The following is a 16,009-nucleotide window of genomic DNA, read 5'->3' as shown; positions in this document are numbered from 1 at the left end:
AAGTAAAGACCAACTCACTATGTCCGGTTTATTCGAAACCCTGCACATCTTTGTTGTTCCTGTCCCGTATTGTTTTGACTCCAATAGAACATTGTTTTGTAATGGGGTTTTTATACAAATTGTGCTTTTTACAGCTACATTTAAATTCATTTACTAGATTGTCATTATGTCTCCCTAATCCAAATTTAAAAAATGACAATACGAAAACTAAATAAAGTTACTAGTATTTAATTTTTTCAAAACCAAGACTATTACCCCTGTTTCACAGTACGAAAACTGTAGTTGATTACAAAAAAGCATTATGTAATTTATTTTCGTTAAAAAATATACAATCGCCAATATCTTTTGGAAAACACTTTTCTCAGTGATGAGGAATGGTTCCAGCATCTGCCAATTTTATCTGCTCCCCGATTCCAGTAGGTTTAGTTGTGAAACAAATGGAAACAAACAGTACTTGCTTTGATCCTGGAAAGTAAAGAGTGACGTTTTAAGATCTTTTTTTAATCTTAGAGCATTACTTTTCAAATATATATATATATATATATATATATATATCTTGTTAGATGGGTTACCAATAGAATAAGAAAAAGTGTATTCAAGTTGTCAAGAAAAATGGTGCTAGTGCTTTTAAAAACAATATGGACTAACATAGTACAACATTTACAAAAACTAAGAGCAAAATAAATGAAAGGATTACAATAAAATAATGGATTTAGTACCTACTGTTGCACATTATAAGTATAGTGCAAGTCTCCAATGAATTTTTTGAACATATAGCAGAACAAAGCTGAAAGCAATTGTTAGAAATTGAACTTTCTGATTGGTAAAGTATACATCCTGTCCAAGCTGAAGCCACTCTGGGAGAATTGAAAAGTAAAAAACGCCAACTGGAAAGAGTTGGAAAAAATGCCAACAGAGATCATAGACAGTTGATTTGAATTGGTTTGTATGTGGATACTAGTGTACACTAAATTACTATACTGCACACACAAGTCTCAACCTCACCGCTGATCACTAGTGTTAGAAATCAATGGTTCTGGTTGGCAGAGTTTACACCCTGTCCAAGAAGAAGCCGCAATCCTAGTCTGGGTTAGTCAGATACACACCCTAAATTCATCTGTCCTCCCCCTCTAGTAGCTTGACAGAGAGCAGTCCGGCTTAAATTAGGATGCAATGTGTAAAGTATTTGTTCAGCACTTAAGTTACAGAATCACAATAAAAACGCCTCAAAGACTTCACACAGTATAGAACAATAGAGAATATTTATCTGAGTAAAACAAGTGCAAAATGACAAAACTCAATTCAGTACAAGTCGTGGTATGAATTTTTAAAGAGTAAATCAAAAAACAGAATTTAGAAGTCAATAGCGCTAAAAAAGTATTTGAGGACCCGCTAGACCAGGGTAAAGCTAAAGTTAAGGCTGATTGCGATGCATTACAGGCCAGCTACAGGACCCACGCAGGGCTCGCTGAAAAAGTGCCTTGTATGGAGAAAGCATCCGCATCGAGTACTCCCTGGGTCTGTCCCAATTCGCACAGTTGGGTCCATATGTTGAAGTTGTGCCTTACAGTCAGTGTAGAAGGGTCAGCACTTCTTTGTAGCCGGGCCTTGCAGTGGCGTCTTAGAATCAGCATTGTCAACACTCAGTCAAGACCTGTGTCGGAGGGCACTGGTTCAGTTATGATTGATGCAAAGGGGTCACAGCATCGATTTTTACAGAAACAGCTGCATAACTCATTTCTGAGGCCCAGGACTGGAGAGGGCACCTCAGACAAAGGTTGGACTCATCGGTGGTAGAGTACAGAAGCACCAGCAGAGTTGCAAGAAGTCTTTTGTGCTCCTTATACTTCAAAGAACAAGAGGCAAACCAACAAGTCCATGAAGAAATCTGAGTTTGAGTATGTAGAGATCTGGTCCAGTCCCTGTCACTCCCAGTCAAGGAGCAGCAGGCCGCAGAACAGGTAGCAAAGTGGCAGTCCCTCCTACAGCACAGCTATCAGCAGACAGCAGGCCAAACCAGTAATGCAAGTAGCAAAGTGGAAGTCCCTCCTAAAGCACAGCAGCTCTTTTTTTCAAGCAAAATGTCCTTGGTTCCAGCAAAGTTTTGATTTGGTGGTGACAGGGGTCCAATAATTCTACCCAAATCTGCCTTTGAAGTGAAAGGGACTTCAAAGAGGCCTTTGAAGATCAGATAGGTCCCTCTCTTTCCTTCCTTATCTCTAGACTCCCTACAGGCAGGGTATGCAGCTCTTTTTGTGGGGACAGGTACAGCCCTTTTCAGATGCAAGTCTCAGCTCCTCCCTCCCAATCAACCTCAGGAAGGCCCATCAGCCTGGTGATGGGTCATCAGAATGCAAATGTCACACCCAGCTCTCTTTGTGTGACTGCCTAGAGGGAATGCACAAATCCCAGCTGCCACCCAACCCAGACGTGTAATCAGAGACGGCTACAAGTGGGTGTGTGCCAGGCAAAGAAGTCCAAGATACTCTTGTAGTTTGAAAAGTCTTTGTTTTCAATTAATATTTCCCAAATGTTAATGACACATTAGACACAAAAACAGTCCAAGAGTAAAGCACGGACTGTTTCGCTTGGACTGTTTTCTCTGATCTTCATTTTCTGGCATTACCTAGCCCTGGGAATTCCCCTGTGTGTTTAGTGTACTATACTGGAGCACTCACACTGGACCACATCGACTTGTTGTTGTGGTACTTTTGCTTCGCTTGACTTAAGCCCTGATGAAGTTCTCGGTGAGAGAACGAAACGCATTGGCTGAGCCTAATGTGTCATTAACATTTGAGAAAAATTAATCGGAAATAAAGACTTTTCAAACTACAAGAGTATCTTGGACTTCTATGCCTGGACTACACACACTTATAGCTGCATTTTCAGGATCTGAGACACAGAGGCATCACGTAACGGTTGGTACCGGGGTGTTAGTGCGCAGGACTTTTGAATTAGGGAAACTGGTGTGAGGTGCAGAACCCTTAGTCCGCCTTTGAAGTTTTGTTCTTTGTATTGTATTCAGATACCAGCAGAGTCACAGAGTATTTAAAGTAAAAAAAATGCCAACTTTCTAAAAGTGGTTTTTACAGACTTACGATTTAAAATTTGACTACACCATAAGTTCTGATTTTAAATTGTGAATCCAGAGACACCAACCTCCGCATCTCTAACTTTTCTTAATTGGATATTACACTTAAAAAAAGGTCTAGGCAATCTCAATGCTAACCCATAGGAGAGAGAAAAATTGCAGAAGTGAAAAACTAATTTAACCTTTTAAATATACTGCACCCTGCCTAAGGCCTACCTTAGGGGTGACTGGTATGTAATAAAAGGGAAGATTTGGGCCTGGCAAGTAGGGTAACCTGCCCAGTCTAAATGGCAGTTTAAACTGGACACACAGGCTCTGTAGAGGCAAGCCTGAGTAATGTTAAGGGGCTACTGAGTAGGTGGCTCAATCAGTGCTGCAGGCCCACTAGTAGCATTTAATTTACAGGTCCTGGGCACATATAGTACACTTTGCTAGGGACTTATAATAAGTAAATTAAATATGCAAATTGTGCATAAGGCAAGATTAGCATGTTTTGAGTACAGAGTATATGTACTTTAGCATTCTTTAGCTGTGGTAATGTCCCCAGAGTCTTAGAGCCAACATAAACAGATTCAGCGAAAAGGGGAGGAGGAATGCAAAACCTTTGGCGTGACCTTGCAGAAAGGGCCATTTTCTACAGCCATGTTCCTTTTTTAAGGTCATGGAAACCAAAGGTGACTGGCAATATCTTGAAAATGTAAGATAGGAGGTACTTTATTCATTTTAATACATGGTTACACCAGCACCCTTCCTACAAACCATTAAAATCCTTGATGTGCTGCTCTTTCATATGAAAGAGATAGGATGTTTGTAGACAAAGTATAAAAGTAGAATATGTAGTGAAAGTTAAATCCCCAAAAAGCAGTTAGATATTTGTTGGAAAAATACATTCAAATGACCAACAGAAGTCAGATTTTGGAGAAATGTTGTAGCTCGGAATGATTAGAAAAATGCTGAGAGATTTTATCCTATTATTACTTAAAGTGTGAACAATACACATTTCCATAAATATCTACTTTTTGATGGCCACTCTTCACCTATAAAAGAGACAGAAGAAGGAAAAGAAAGTTACATTTTCGTTGTTTAAGCTACAGTTTCTATTATGCTCCATGTCCTGTCTTTCCCCTCGCTTGATGGCTCCGTCAGCAGACATTGTGACATCAGAACTCAACTGTAGTATGTTATTATAGTTGAGCAGCTGTGACTTTTCTTTATTACAGGTAACTAGAAATGTGACAAGTCTCCTGTGATAAGGAAATTAAATACTGTCCTTTGTGCAAGGAGTGCAAGCTTACATGTAAAACTGTAGCGTAACCTGTCATAGAAGGCAATTTACATGCTCATATTCATGTCATGGAACCATGAATAACTTCATAGCCTAAAAAACTGTTTTTCAACACTTACAGACATCATCATCATCATTGTCGTTGTTATCATCCTTGCTGTCACCATTATCATCATTCTTGTGCTTTTGTGGTACCGTGGAACTTTCAAGAGCAAGTTACAGAGGTAAAACCTGACTGTCCTTGTTACACACATTAGAAAGAGACACAAATTAGACATGATGACGGTTGACACACAATGAAGATGTCTTTACTCTCTTGTGCATGTTCATTCTACATTAATCATTGTTGTGTTTCCCCAAGACCCATTTAGAATGTTGTCTCATGTTGGTCATGTTCTTTAGTGCTCTTTGCACAGGCCTCTGTCCATTTCTTTCCTGTCACTTATTGAGAATGTGGAACACTAAAGTGTCAAAGGGTCTAAATTAGAAATCTATGTGTAACACATTAAACTGGTACTGTCTGTAACAACCCACTTCAAAGAAAAAACATAGAAAAGTGTCCTGTGATCCCTATAAGACCTATCAGGGTACCCATCAGTCACCACTCGGACCCGCCCTTCATCATTTGGGATTCCTGTAAACCGTCTACTTAGACCACTACCGGTAAGTGTAGAAGGCCCGATCTCTTAACCTCCTAAAACCGCTGGGGGTCGCGTAACTAATTCCGATAACGAACGAGACTCCTCCATGCTAACTAGTTACGCGACCCCCAGCGGTTTTTAGGAGGTTATGAGATCTGACCTTCTACATTTACCGGCAGTGGTCCAAGTAGATGGTTTACAGGAATCCCAAATGATGAAGGGCGGGTCCGAGTGGTGACTGATGGGTACCCTGATAGGTCTTATAGGGATCACAGGACACTTTTCTATGTTTTTTCTTTGAAGTGGGTTGTTACAGACAGTACCAGTTTAATGTGTTACACATAGATTTCTAATTTAGACCCTTTGACACTTTAGTGTTTCACATGTTTATTTAGGGAATGTGTCTCCGTGTGGTCTTTAAACTCCCTTAGGCCCCCCTTTACTCTATTGTTTTTTATATACTTATTGAGAATGCACTTTGTCCAGACGAGCCTAGGGCCAGCCACTCTGCCGATTTTATAAGGTACCCCTCGCACTTATTCTAGAGATGCACTACTTCGTTTGCGTTCCCTGCCACCTTCATATTGTACCCTGTGTAAGACAGACCCTTTACCTTTTACTTATTGTGCTCTATGTCACCCCCCCCTAATCAAGTAGTGGGAAAACATACACTACGTCTCAGTCTCTTGAATTGCAGATCTCTCCCCAGGCACTCGCTTGAGGTTAATCTCCTCATTCTGGAACAGGAGTTAGACATCCTGTTTCTAACAGAAACATGGCTGACGCAGGGTTCAGAAGCAGATATGGTTAACGCCCTTCCCCCTGGCTTTCTTATTCTCTCACAGGATCGACCGTTGGGTCGAGGAGGAGGCGTCGCCATTCTGTATAAGAACTCACTTACCTGCAGAATTCAGAAAGGTGAGGTGGAAGATTGCGAGAGCTGTAAGTTCTCCTTCCAAATCTCACCTACTGTTGCCATGTCAGGGCTGTTAGTTTATTGCCCCCCAGGAAATAATGCAAACTTCACCAGTTCACTTATGGAAACGGTAATGGTTTGTGCTGCCTCTGCCACAAATCAAATTTCATTGCCCTGGGAGTCCTCAATCTCCACTTTGATGACGAGGAAGAGCGGTTGGCGATTGCCCTCTTACACGACCTTAAAACCTATGGGATGGACCTTATAAACCTGGAGCCTACTCATAACAAAGGCCGTTTGTTAGACCCCATCTTTGCTAATATTTCCATCATGAAAGCTTCCCCTCCTATTCCTCTGCCATGGACGGATCACTTCCTGATCCCTTTCACCTGGGAAACTAAGTCTGAGAGCATCCCCCCCTCTACTGTTGGTGCTCCTGACAGACCATGGGCCAGGCTATCAGTGGAAAATTCCACTTGTAGCCTGGAAGCCTCACGACCACTACTGTCACAGGACCCTGTCGTAGCCGAAGCAGACTTTTGTAGGTGGATGTCGAACACCTTAGACGCCGTCCTCCCTATAAGATCGACAGGAATAAAGGAGAAAAGACTACACACCGCTCCTTGGTGCACACCTGAGCTGAGGGTTATGCGGAGGGCATGCAAAAAATTAGAGCGTGCCTGGAGAAAAAACTGGGAGGTAGCTAGTAAGATGGAATACCGAACGGCAATGAGGAGCTACAAGATCTCCATCCAGCTGGCTAAAACTCAGTTTTTCGAGGAAAAAATTAGTAATGCCTCCAACTCCTCAAGAGAAACTTTCTTGGTGGTCAAAGAACTTTTGAAGGTTCCTACCCCTTCTGCCCCCACTGAGAATTTGGAAGTTAAATGCAACAATCTGGCAGAATACTTCCACTCAAAAATTGAAAAAATTCTTATTTCTTTACCTCAGCCCAAGATAGGACCTGAGTTATTGGAGGAGGAAGGTCGTCCTCAGATAACCTTGGAATCCTTTGGGCCAGTCACTAAGGATGAAGTCCTTAAAGTCCTATGCTCAATCAAGAGTGGCTCCCCCCGGGATGTGGCCCCCATGAGGATCCTTAACCCCTTCGAGGCTATTGACGAGCTGGGCTCGTCATCGCGCTTACCTGTCCTGCGCGGATGACAAGGCCAGCTCGTCAGGTAACGCGGTATTTTCGAATTTGCCGCGCACAGCGGGAAAAGCCGCCGCAGCGATGCGGTTAAACAGGTTGCCCCTTCCATTGTGGAGCCCATCACCGAAGTTATCAACGCCTCATTAGGTACGGGTATGGTTCCACCTAATTGGAAGAGCGCAAAAGTGAAAGCCCTCTTAAAAAAACCATCCCTACACCCCCTAGATATGGCCAATTACAGGCCTATCTCGCTCCTCCCAGGACTGAGTAAAATCGCGGAAAAATTATTTAACTCTCAGTTATCTAATTTCGTTGAGTCCAATGGTGTGTTAAGAAGTTCCCAAACAGGTTTTCACCCGGGTCAAGGCACTGACACCGCCTTGCTGGCAGTCATGGAGGAGGCACGCTGCATTTTGGATTCGGGGGGGGGATCAGTGGCAGTGATCCTCCTGGACCTGAGTGCAGCGTTCAACACTGTTAACCACCGAGTGTTGCTCCAGAGACTGTCGGATGTCGGAGTGAGGGGGACAGCGCTGAATTGGCTTAGGTAATTCCTCAGCAAAAGATCTTTCCAGGTTTGGGAAGGGGGCGCACGATCTGCATCCACTCCCCTCCACTGTGGCGTGCCTCAGGGCTCCTCCCTGAGCCCTACACTATTTAACGTGTATATGGCTCCCTTGGAGGAAGTGGTGGCTCCATTCAACATCAAGATCGTGAGCTATGCCGACGACACCCAACTGGTGTTCCCCCTCTCCCAATCCATAGAAAACTCCCAGATACTTCACGCCTGCCTCTCAAAGGTCCATGCCTGGATGGGGGACTCAGCACTTAAACTGAATGGGTCCAAAATGGAGATTATGCTGATGGGACCAAAAAACCCCTCTCTCCCCTGCTTGGCCTGGCCCAGTTGCCTAGGTCCTCTTCCTGAACCAAAGGCTGAGATCAAGAGCCTGGGCATTTGGTTGGAACAAGATCTTTCTCTTAGAACCCAGGCCTTCAAATTAGCGGGTGTCTGTTTTGGTCTCCTCCGATCGGTACGTAAGGTACTTCCCCTCATTCCTTTTCTGTCTAGGAAGCTCTTAATCCAGGGCCTGATTATGTCTAGGTTAGACTTCAGTAATGCGATCTACCTCGGTGCCCCTGAGAGCCCTCTGAACAGACTCCAACAAGTTCAGAATGCGGCAGCACGAATGCTTTACATCATCCCCATGTCTCGTTCTGCAAAACCAGCACTGAGGGCGTTACACTGGCTGCCAATACGGGAAAGAGTGAAATTCAAATCCCTTTGCCTTGCACATAAAATCTTGCAAGGCAAAGGCCCCCCCGTCCTTCAAAAGATGGTGATCCTGTATAAAGCCAGTAGAACTTTACGCTCAGACCAGCAACACCTGACTGTTGTTCCTAGGGTAAAAAAGGCTCGATCAGGAGGAAGGAGATTCTCCGTTAACGTCGCCACCATCTGGAATGCCCTCCCTCTAGGCCTACGCGCGGAACCTTGTCTTCTGCGCTTTCGAAAACAACTCAAAACTTTTCTCTTTTGCTAACCTTTTCTGTCTTTGCTACTTCTGATATTCTCGGTTGGCAAAGCGCTGGGATGCTCTAGGGTAACCGTGCGCTGTACAAAACCGATTTAATAATAATAATAATAAAGTTTGAATTATAAACTATTGGACTAGAGCGGGGATGTAGGGAAGATGCATGTATTGGTATTTCAGGTAATTCAAAGTTAGTTTAAACATTATGACAATGAATATTAACATTTCGATGCTTATTGTAATGATATTGTCCTTGAAACCTTAAATACTTTTATGAAAGATCAAATGCTTCAAGTTAAGATGAACTTTAACATATTTTGGTTTGTCAACATTTAAACCATACTGTACTAGGTCTTTCTTGTAAGTGTGCTGAGAGTATTTCAAAGTTTTTAGTATCCCCAACTAATTTGCTGCCCACAATAACTTTGAGGATACTTTATCCTCTTGTTTGTGGTAAAAATCACAGGTACACATGAGCATATTTTGGTGGTATTAACAGATGTCACCAAAGCCAATCTCTGGTTGTGCAGTTGTCTCTTATGACTAAGTCAAGCTGCACAATGTTCATGCTGTGAGGCAGGCTTATTTCAAACACTAATTGTGATGGGGTGCCACATTGTAATTAAAGTCCTTGAAAAATGTTGGGAAAAGTGTTTCAACATTTTTTTATAGTCCGAGAGAACACTGCAAATAATGGACAGCATACAATTGTTTCCTCTCCTAAAGTGTAATCTTCCCTGTCTCCCTGAAGAGATAACGTGCCTCAAACACATGTCTAATGAAATGATCCTCATTACACCTCACCAAACAAACATAAATGATATTGGAAATGCGTGTTTCAACCTGAATTACTATTCCACCTAGTTTGGTAATACTGCACCACACTGGAGTTTGCCTGCACAGTTTGTGACATGTAAATCCGGTTGGCGGCAAATACTATGCATTCAAGGTCTGCCCATCTCAGAACAAAGGAAAATATTTGGACTATTCCCAAAATCCCAAAGTTTGGAAGTCAACATCGTGCAGTAAATGTACACTGGTAACCATTGCACCTAGTGGGACAGGCATTTACTATGATCACTATTATCCACCTTGAGTGTGAAGGATATATACCAAAGTCTATTGTTGGTTGGAGGACTGTTGATTAGCTTTGGGAATAATGCATACTCACCTCAAAGAGTGCTGGAAATGGCTACAATGCAAAAGGAACACTGTCATAAAATGAAACCGTTTTATAGCCCATCATTGCACATCTCTTTGATGTCTAGTTTTCCTATTGGATTAAGTACTTGGAAGGGTTACTGAGTGCTCACCACAATTTTTATTAAAAATCAACTGGAGTTTAATAGCCTTTAAAACTGTACAACATAACTTCATCTGAATGAACATAAACTCTTATGTTTTTTCAGCTGTCCACCGAACACTGTGGCGGGCGTAAACAACCCAGGATTTGAACAAAAAACTAGGAACCAGCCCGTGATTGTTCACACACCAGAGGTAAATTGAATATTTCAGGTGTTCAATGTTAAATCGATATGTATGTATAGGGATTGCATAAATGCATTTAGTTACTGATAGTTGATGCAACCTGCCCAGATACATGGAACAATGAATGTTGGCGTTCTGAAAAATGACTGCAAATGGTATTTGAAAGCTTGAAATGTCACTTGTGAATATGGAGCTCAATTGTTCTACATCTTATCTTACAAAAAAGCTCAAAACTGGCTATGTTACCATCTGAAAAATCTTTTTTGTAAAACACTTACCTTGCACACGCTGCATTGCTGAGGCGGCGATGCTGCGAGCGCAAGGTAAGTGGTTTTCTTTTTTTTTAAATATTACATTTTTCCTCATCGTCATTTGTCGAGTCCCTTCCCACCCTGCACCACCGTTCTTACCTGCACGGACCACTCCTGCTTCTGTCATTGAGTGTACCTCAAATCAGAAATACATTTAATTTCATAAATGTACGTGATTATTCAGTGTAATGCCTCCTTTTAACAGTGACCCTTTGCTTAACAAGCTAGCTCATGGAGGAAAATGAAGCAGTTGTGCTTGGCAAACATTTGGTCTCCTACCAGACTAGGTTGCATTTATGAGTCAAGGCAACATCTATCTATAAAGACAACAGTCCTGTTTCAACTGAGTTTTCCATTGTCTTGTGTTTAATTGCCAAGCTTATCGACAAATAAAACCTGTCTCACACAAAACCATGGAAGCTGTTCAGTGTACTTTATTGGTTTAAGTTCAGAAGGCACACAGGCAACACTGGAATTGAACCAGTGTTTATGCCGCACAAGCTTAATTTGCATTTAACCTGATGATTAATACGACAGGAAAGTTTATATCCTAAATCCTTAACACATAAATACTTTACAAAGGAAGGTTGAAACATAACCTGGCCACAATAATCAAAGCTTTTTGAAAATAAAACAAATTCTATTTTGATATGAGCTTAGTATAGAAGATGGGTGTGCCCATCCAACTGGACCACATACTTGGCAGACCTGCTGTCTGTCACTCAGGTAAGGCTGACTGTGTGGCCTGGTCGCACTATTATCAGCAAATTCTCTGCAGAAGTTTGTTGTGTCGATGCAATGATACACTTCCACAATTCCCTCTTAACTGGTCATAGAAGAATAACATAGAATGCCACATTTTACTAAATGTATAGTGTACAAAGGAAATTTAAAGAAGAGCAAATCAGAATAGAAAACAAAACGAAACACTTCTGTAATATTGACAAAATCAGCATTACTGATCAGACGGGCCACTACCTAAATAAAAAAGTAATAAGACATGTGTTCACAAGTATCAACAAATTGATGTTTTGATGTGCAAATTACTCTTATTCAACCAAGACAGAATTAACACCATGGTATAGTTCCAAAAGAGCAACCAACCAAAAATAAGCACTAATATTTATTTATTTGTCAAGCAAGTGCAACACTTATGTCTCCATAAAGCTGACGCCAATTTATTGGATTCAAATATTTAGTCAGGCTTCATATTAGCATAATAACTGAGAAAGTGGTGAAACTTGAGAAGAAATTACTTTAATCCTTCTAGGACATTTTGTTGCCTCGTGAATATGGAGTGGGATTTTTCTTCTAGCTGCAGGTTGATGGGTTTTGCAGAGATCAACACGAAAAAAGCTAACTGATAGTGTATATTGATGCATTTATGTTCTCATAATCCAATGAATACTAATCCAGCAAAAAAAGGTCTTCGTATTGCACGTGCGAAAAAGTTGTGTCTTGCTATACCTGAATTATGTAATTACGTTACTTGAAAATTGCATCTTCCTAAAGAGGAGAAACGTTCCCACATGTCACTCCATAGAGATTTTTTAAGTGTAGTTTCTTCAGTAATAAACACAAATTCATCAAATGGTAGATCCAGTCCTAATTTTATTCCGTAGAATCTCATCAGTGTGAATGGTGTTATTCAATCGCACTATTTAGGTAGTTATTCATCAGATATCCGTTTTTACTTGAATCATCAGGCATCTCAAACATACTCCGACTATTGAACTCAGAAGGTTGAAATGTTGATTCAGGCATGCAGGGACTTGGAGCTGTTACGCTGTTAATAACATGAAATATCTTACCAGTTATTATTCAGCTCATCAATGCACTGACACAGTCCTAAAAACAAAGAGGAAAAAAGCTAAACAAATTGAAGATAAAACTCCGATACAACTATCTTTGCCACACAGCGCACCAAACAAGTACCATAAGATAACACACATTACATATACAATCCGCAACGTGTGTTTACATATGTGGGACTTAAGAGAAAGTGCATTTCATTTTCAAGTCACAACTCCAAAAGCTTGGCTATGATTAGCCAAACGGGGATGGATGCTCATGGTAAAATCTGGAAGTGGTTTCAAGAAATTTGCATTCTAATCCCATACTCCTTCCACACTTTATCACATTCTGTGATCCTCGGCAAATGGCTTTATCTCCCTGTGCCTTAATGTACTATTAATGGAAACGCTTAGAAATTGGCCATATTCCAGTATGAAATATTTTGTAAATAACACAGTTACATATTGCACCTTCATTTTAACCCTAACCATCCAAATCTGCTTTCAATAAGGCCTCTACCTGTGCTTAGAGGTAAATTAGTTAACTGTTTATTTCGATGTGGTCCATAAGATTCCGATTTAAGTTGATGTATTTTCTGGCCCAGCGCATGTTGTGTGCAAGGACGGCCCTTGGTATGTTAGTCCTTGGTTTGGTCCATGCACAAAGTTTATTGCATTGTTACTCTCCTCCATTGGTGCTACAAAATCACATTAAGAAATCCTTGAACATAGCTGGGTATCTATCCACGTCCAAAAGACCTGGCCGGCTACAATTTGCCCTTATTCTAGCTAAATTCTACATTTTTCTTTTAGAGAACAATGAACAGTGTTTGCCTTTCAGACAAACTTTTTTTGCATGTGAGATGACCTTATTCGCAGCATAAAGTCACCTACGTTATCAATCAATGAAGTGATAAAGGGAAAATTAACTGATCATCATGTGTTATTCACCCTCCTCTATCATTTAACATCATATATAGAATTACGTACCAGCAGTCATCAGTAGGCAGTTTTAGTTGGGACCTAGTTAACATGGGAAAATATTTTTTTGACTTGCTTATAACTGTGGCGCCCTTTGATGTATCTTCATGAAACGTAAAAAAAATGAAAAAGTGCACCACTTTATCTAGTTGTGTATGGAAAGTTTCTGGGTGGGATGTCAAGCGGAAGTCAAGAAAAATGTGTTTCCGATGTTAATTCCCATAGAATCTTTAGACATGACTAAAGACTGAACTGCTGGCTGTAATTACACCACAGTTGCCTGAGTGGGTGCTCTTGGTTCAGAAAGAGCCCTTTTTGTGATTTGGCGATTTTGAGATTTTAAAGGAAAAATACATTTGTATATCTAGTGGCGCGGACCCTCAGCGAATTCAACAGATCTCGTGCTGAGATCGGATTGGCTGCCAACACTTCAACCAGAAATTGTTGGCAGCCATTTTGAGACTCTAACTCATTCGATTCCCCCAAAAATAGAAAGAAAAAAAAAACAAGAGGACAGGGTGGAAATACTCGGACCCCCCTAGGCCTGGTGGTGGTGTCCCATATGGATCCCACCAGGGGCCCAAAAAATGTGTTTCTTTCAATTTAAGCTGCGATTTCATGGAGCATCCATGAAACCACAGCAAAAATAAGCACTGGCTCTGCAATTGTTTTCTATATGTTCCTAGGTGGGCCAGGTACCAGGGATGGATTGGGCTGCCCCATGCAGTGGGCCGTGAGCACGGCACACTTGTTCTTATAGCTCTTAAAATGAGAACATTCATGTTATAGAAATTAATTGTTAACTTTTCATTGGGATAGGCTATGTTGTGAATTGACTATGTCGTGTGAGCTCAATCCCAAAGTTAATTTTTGATAAAACTTTTTGCTTGAGGGACGTTGTGGAAAGAGGGAAGCCATCACATGGACAGAATGCAAGAAGGAGAGACTGTGTTCTCTGTAAAGGGTTCCACGGCTGTCATGGGTCTACCACAGACCGTCTGCTAGCCCACAAGCTTCTCCAACCTCCGAGCCACCAGTGGAAAGGTACATGATTATGAATGTAGAAAATGATGTCTCTATTTGGCAGTGGTTTGCACCCTGTCCAACTAGAGACCCCCAATCTAACAGGGTTAAGGGAGTCACACAGTTAGGATAACCCCTGCTCAACCCCTTAGTAGCTTGGCACGAGCACTCTGGCTTATCTCGGAGGCAATATGTAAAGTTTTTGTACACCCACAGTGAAAGACTATAAAAATAGTCCACACCAGTTTAGAAAAATAGCTAATATGTATCTGACTGAAACCAGACTAAAACAACAAAAATCCAACATTCAGAAGTATCACTTTTAAATGATTAAGCATGATTATTCCATACAAATCAATGGATTTGTGTGTTTAGGACAAAGTACCATAGGTGCATCACAAATCAAAGGTAATACAAGGCATAGGGGAGGAAAGGCACTGGAAAAGTAAAACGATGAGTCAATGCCTTACTAACATAGAAGAGGTGATGCGTTGGTTTCTTACTGCTCCACAGAAGTTGAGGTGTTGGTTCTTTACTGCTAGGCAGGGAAAGTGATGTGTTTGTTCCTTACTGGCAGGGGAGCTGATTCATTGGTTCCTTACTGGCAGGGAAGGTGATGTGTTGGTTCCTTACTGGCAGGAGAGGTGATGTGTTGGTTCCTTACTGACAGGGGAGCTGATGAGTTAGTTCCTTACTGGCAGGGTAGGTGATGGGTTAGTTTCTGGACACGTGGCCTCTGTTCCTTACTGTGGTGCGGGATCAATGAAGAATTGGCACCCAGGAACAATGCGTTAAAATCCAGATGCACTGCGTTGGTTTAACAGCGGTGAAGCAGGGACTGTGTCAATTCTACAGCCCTGAGGCAGGCGCTGGGTCTGGTGCAGGCAACATGGACGTCCGAGATGCAGTGCTTGAGACTCATGGTATGGCGATTCTAATGATGTGCTAAGACAGCAAGCTGGGGCCTGCGGTGAAGACGATGGTTGGTTCAGCAAGTGGGAAACATGCTTCATTGCAGGCAGCTTTACAGGGTGGCATCACTTTGGGAAGATGCCAGGAGTTGATGGATGGATTTCCTACTTAAGATCATCAGATTTCACTTCCAAGGGCCCAGGAACTGGATTTGGCACCACCTGGCATGTTGGGATCCTCACAGAAAAATCCAGGCACTGGCAGGCGAAGTCTTTGATGGCCCTTATTCAGGTGTCCATTTCGACTCCCCCTACCACTCTAGATAAGGAATACCCATCAGCCTGGTGATGGGCCATCAGCATATGCAGGGCACACTTCACCTCCCCTTGTATGACTGTCTAGAGTGAATTCACAAACAGCCCAACTGTCATCCTAACCAAGACAAGTATTTAGCAGACAGGCAGAGGCACAGAATGCTTATGCAAGAAATCAACACTTTCTAAAAGTGGCATTTTCAGATAATCAATTTAAAAACTAAGTTTAACAAAAGATGTATTTTTAAATTGTGAACCCGGAGATCCCTAACTCAAAATCTCCATCTATTTCCAATTGAAAGATACACTTGTAAAATGTTACAAGGAAGCTTGTTTCTGGTCCAGGGAAGACATGGCTTGGCAGTTCGGGCTGGACTGTTCCCATGAGGCACAGGGTCAGACTGATTTGCATATAGCCATGTCTGAACTGGGGTGGGAGAGTGGGCTAAAGAACGGTGATGGACTAAACCCAGATCTTTTAACTGGGTGTGAGTGTTTGATTGATTCAGATGCTCCGTCCATCACCACCCCCTTTTGTACCGTTAATTTTGAGATAGCATTGCTTC

General features: G+C 41.8%; 1 protein-coding gene across 5 annotated transcripts in view; it reads left to right on the top strand.

The window, feature by feature from the left end:
- The window catches only part of LOC147679996 (zinc metalloproteinase-disintegrin-like VLAIP-B), a 242,830-nt gene that overhangs the window by 194,540 nt on the left and 32,281 nt on the right, over positions 1–16,009 (top strand). For all 5 annotated transcript variants that reach the window (XR_015300922.1, XM_086943536.1, XM_086943535.1 and 2 more), the window contains exons 19-20: positions 4,498–4,600; positions 10,031–10,118. Coding sequence is in view for 4 of the 5 variants with exons in the window: in XM_086943536.1 (XP_086799662.1) it covers positions 4,498–4,600; positions 10,031–10,118 (191 nt within the window). In the remaining variant the exon portion in view is untranslated. The remainder of the gene's footprint in view (positions 1–4,497; positions 4,601–10,030; positions 10,119–16,009) is intronic.

This window comes from Lissotriton vulgaris, chromosome 11 (assembly GCF_964263255.1).
Source record: "Lissotriton vulgaris chromosome 11, aLisVul1.2, whole genome shotgun sequence".
NCBI classification, from domain to species: Eukaryota; Metazoa; Chordata; class Amphibia; order Caudata; family Salamandridae; genus Lissotriton; species Lissotriton vulgaris.
Note: the sequence above shows the minus strand (reverse complement) of the source record. Positions and strands in the feature narration are given on the sequence as shown.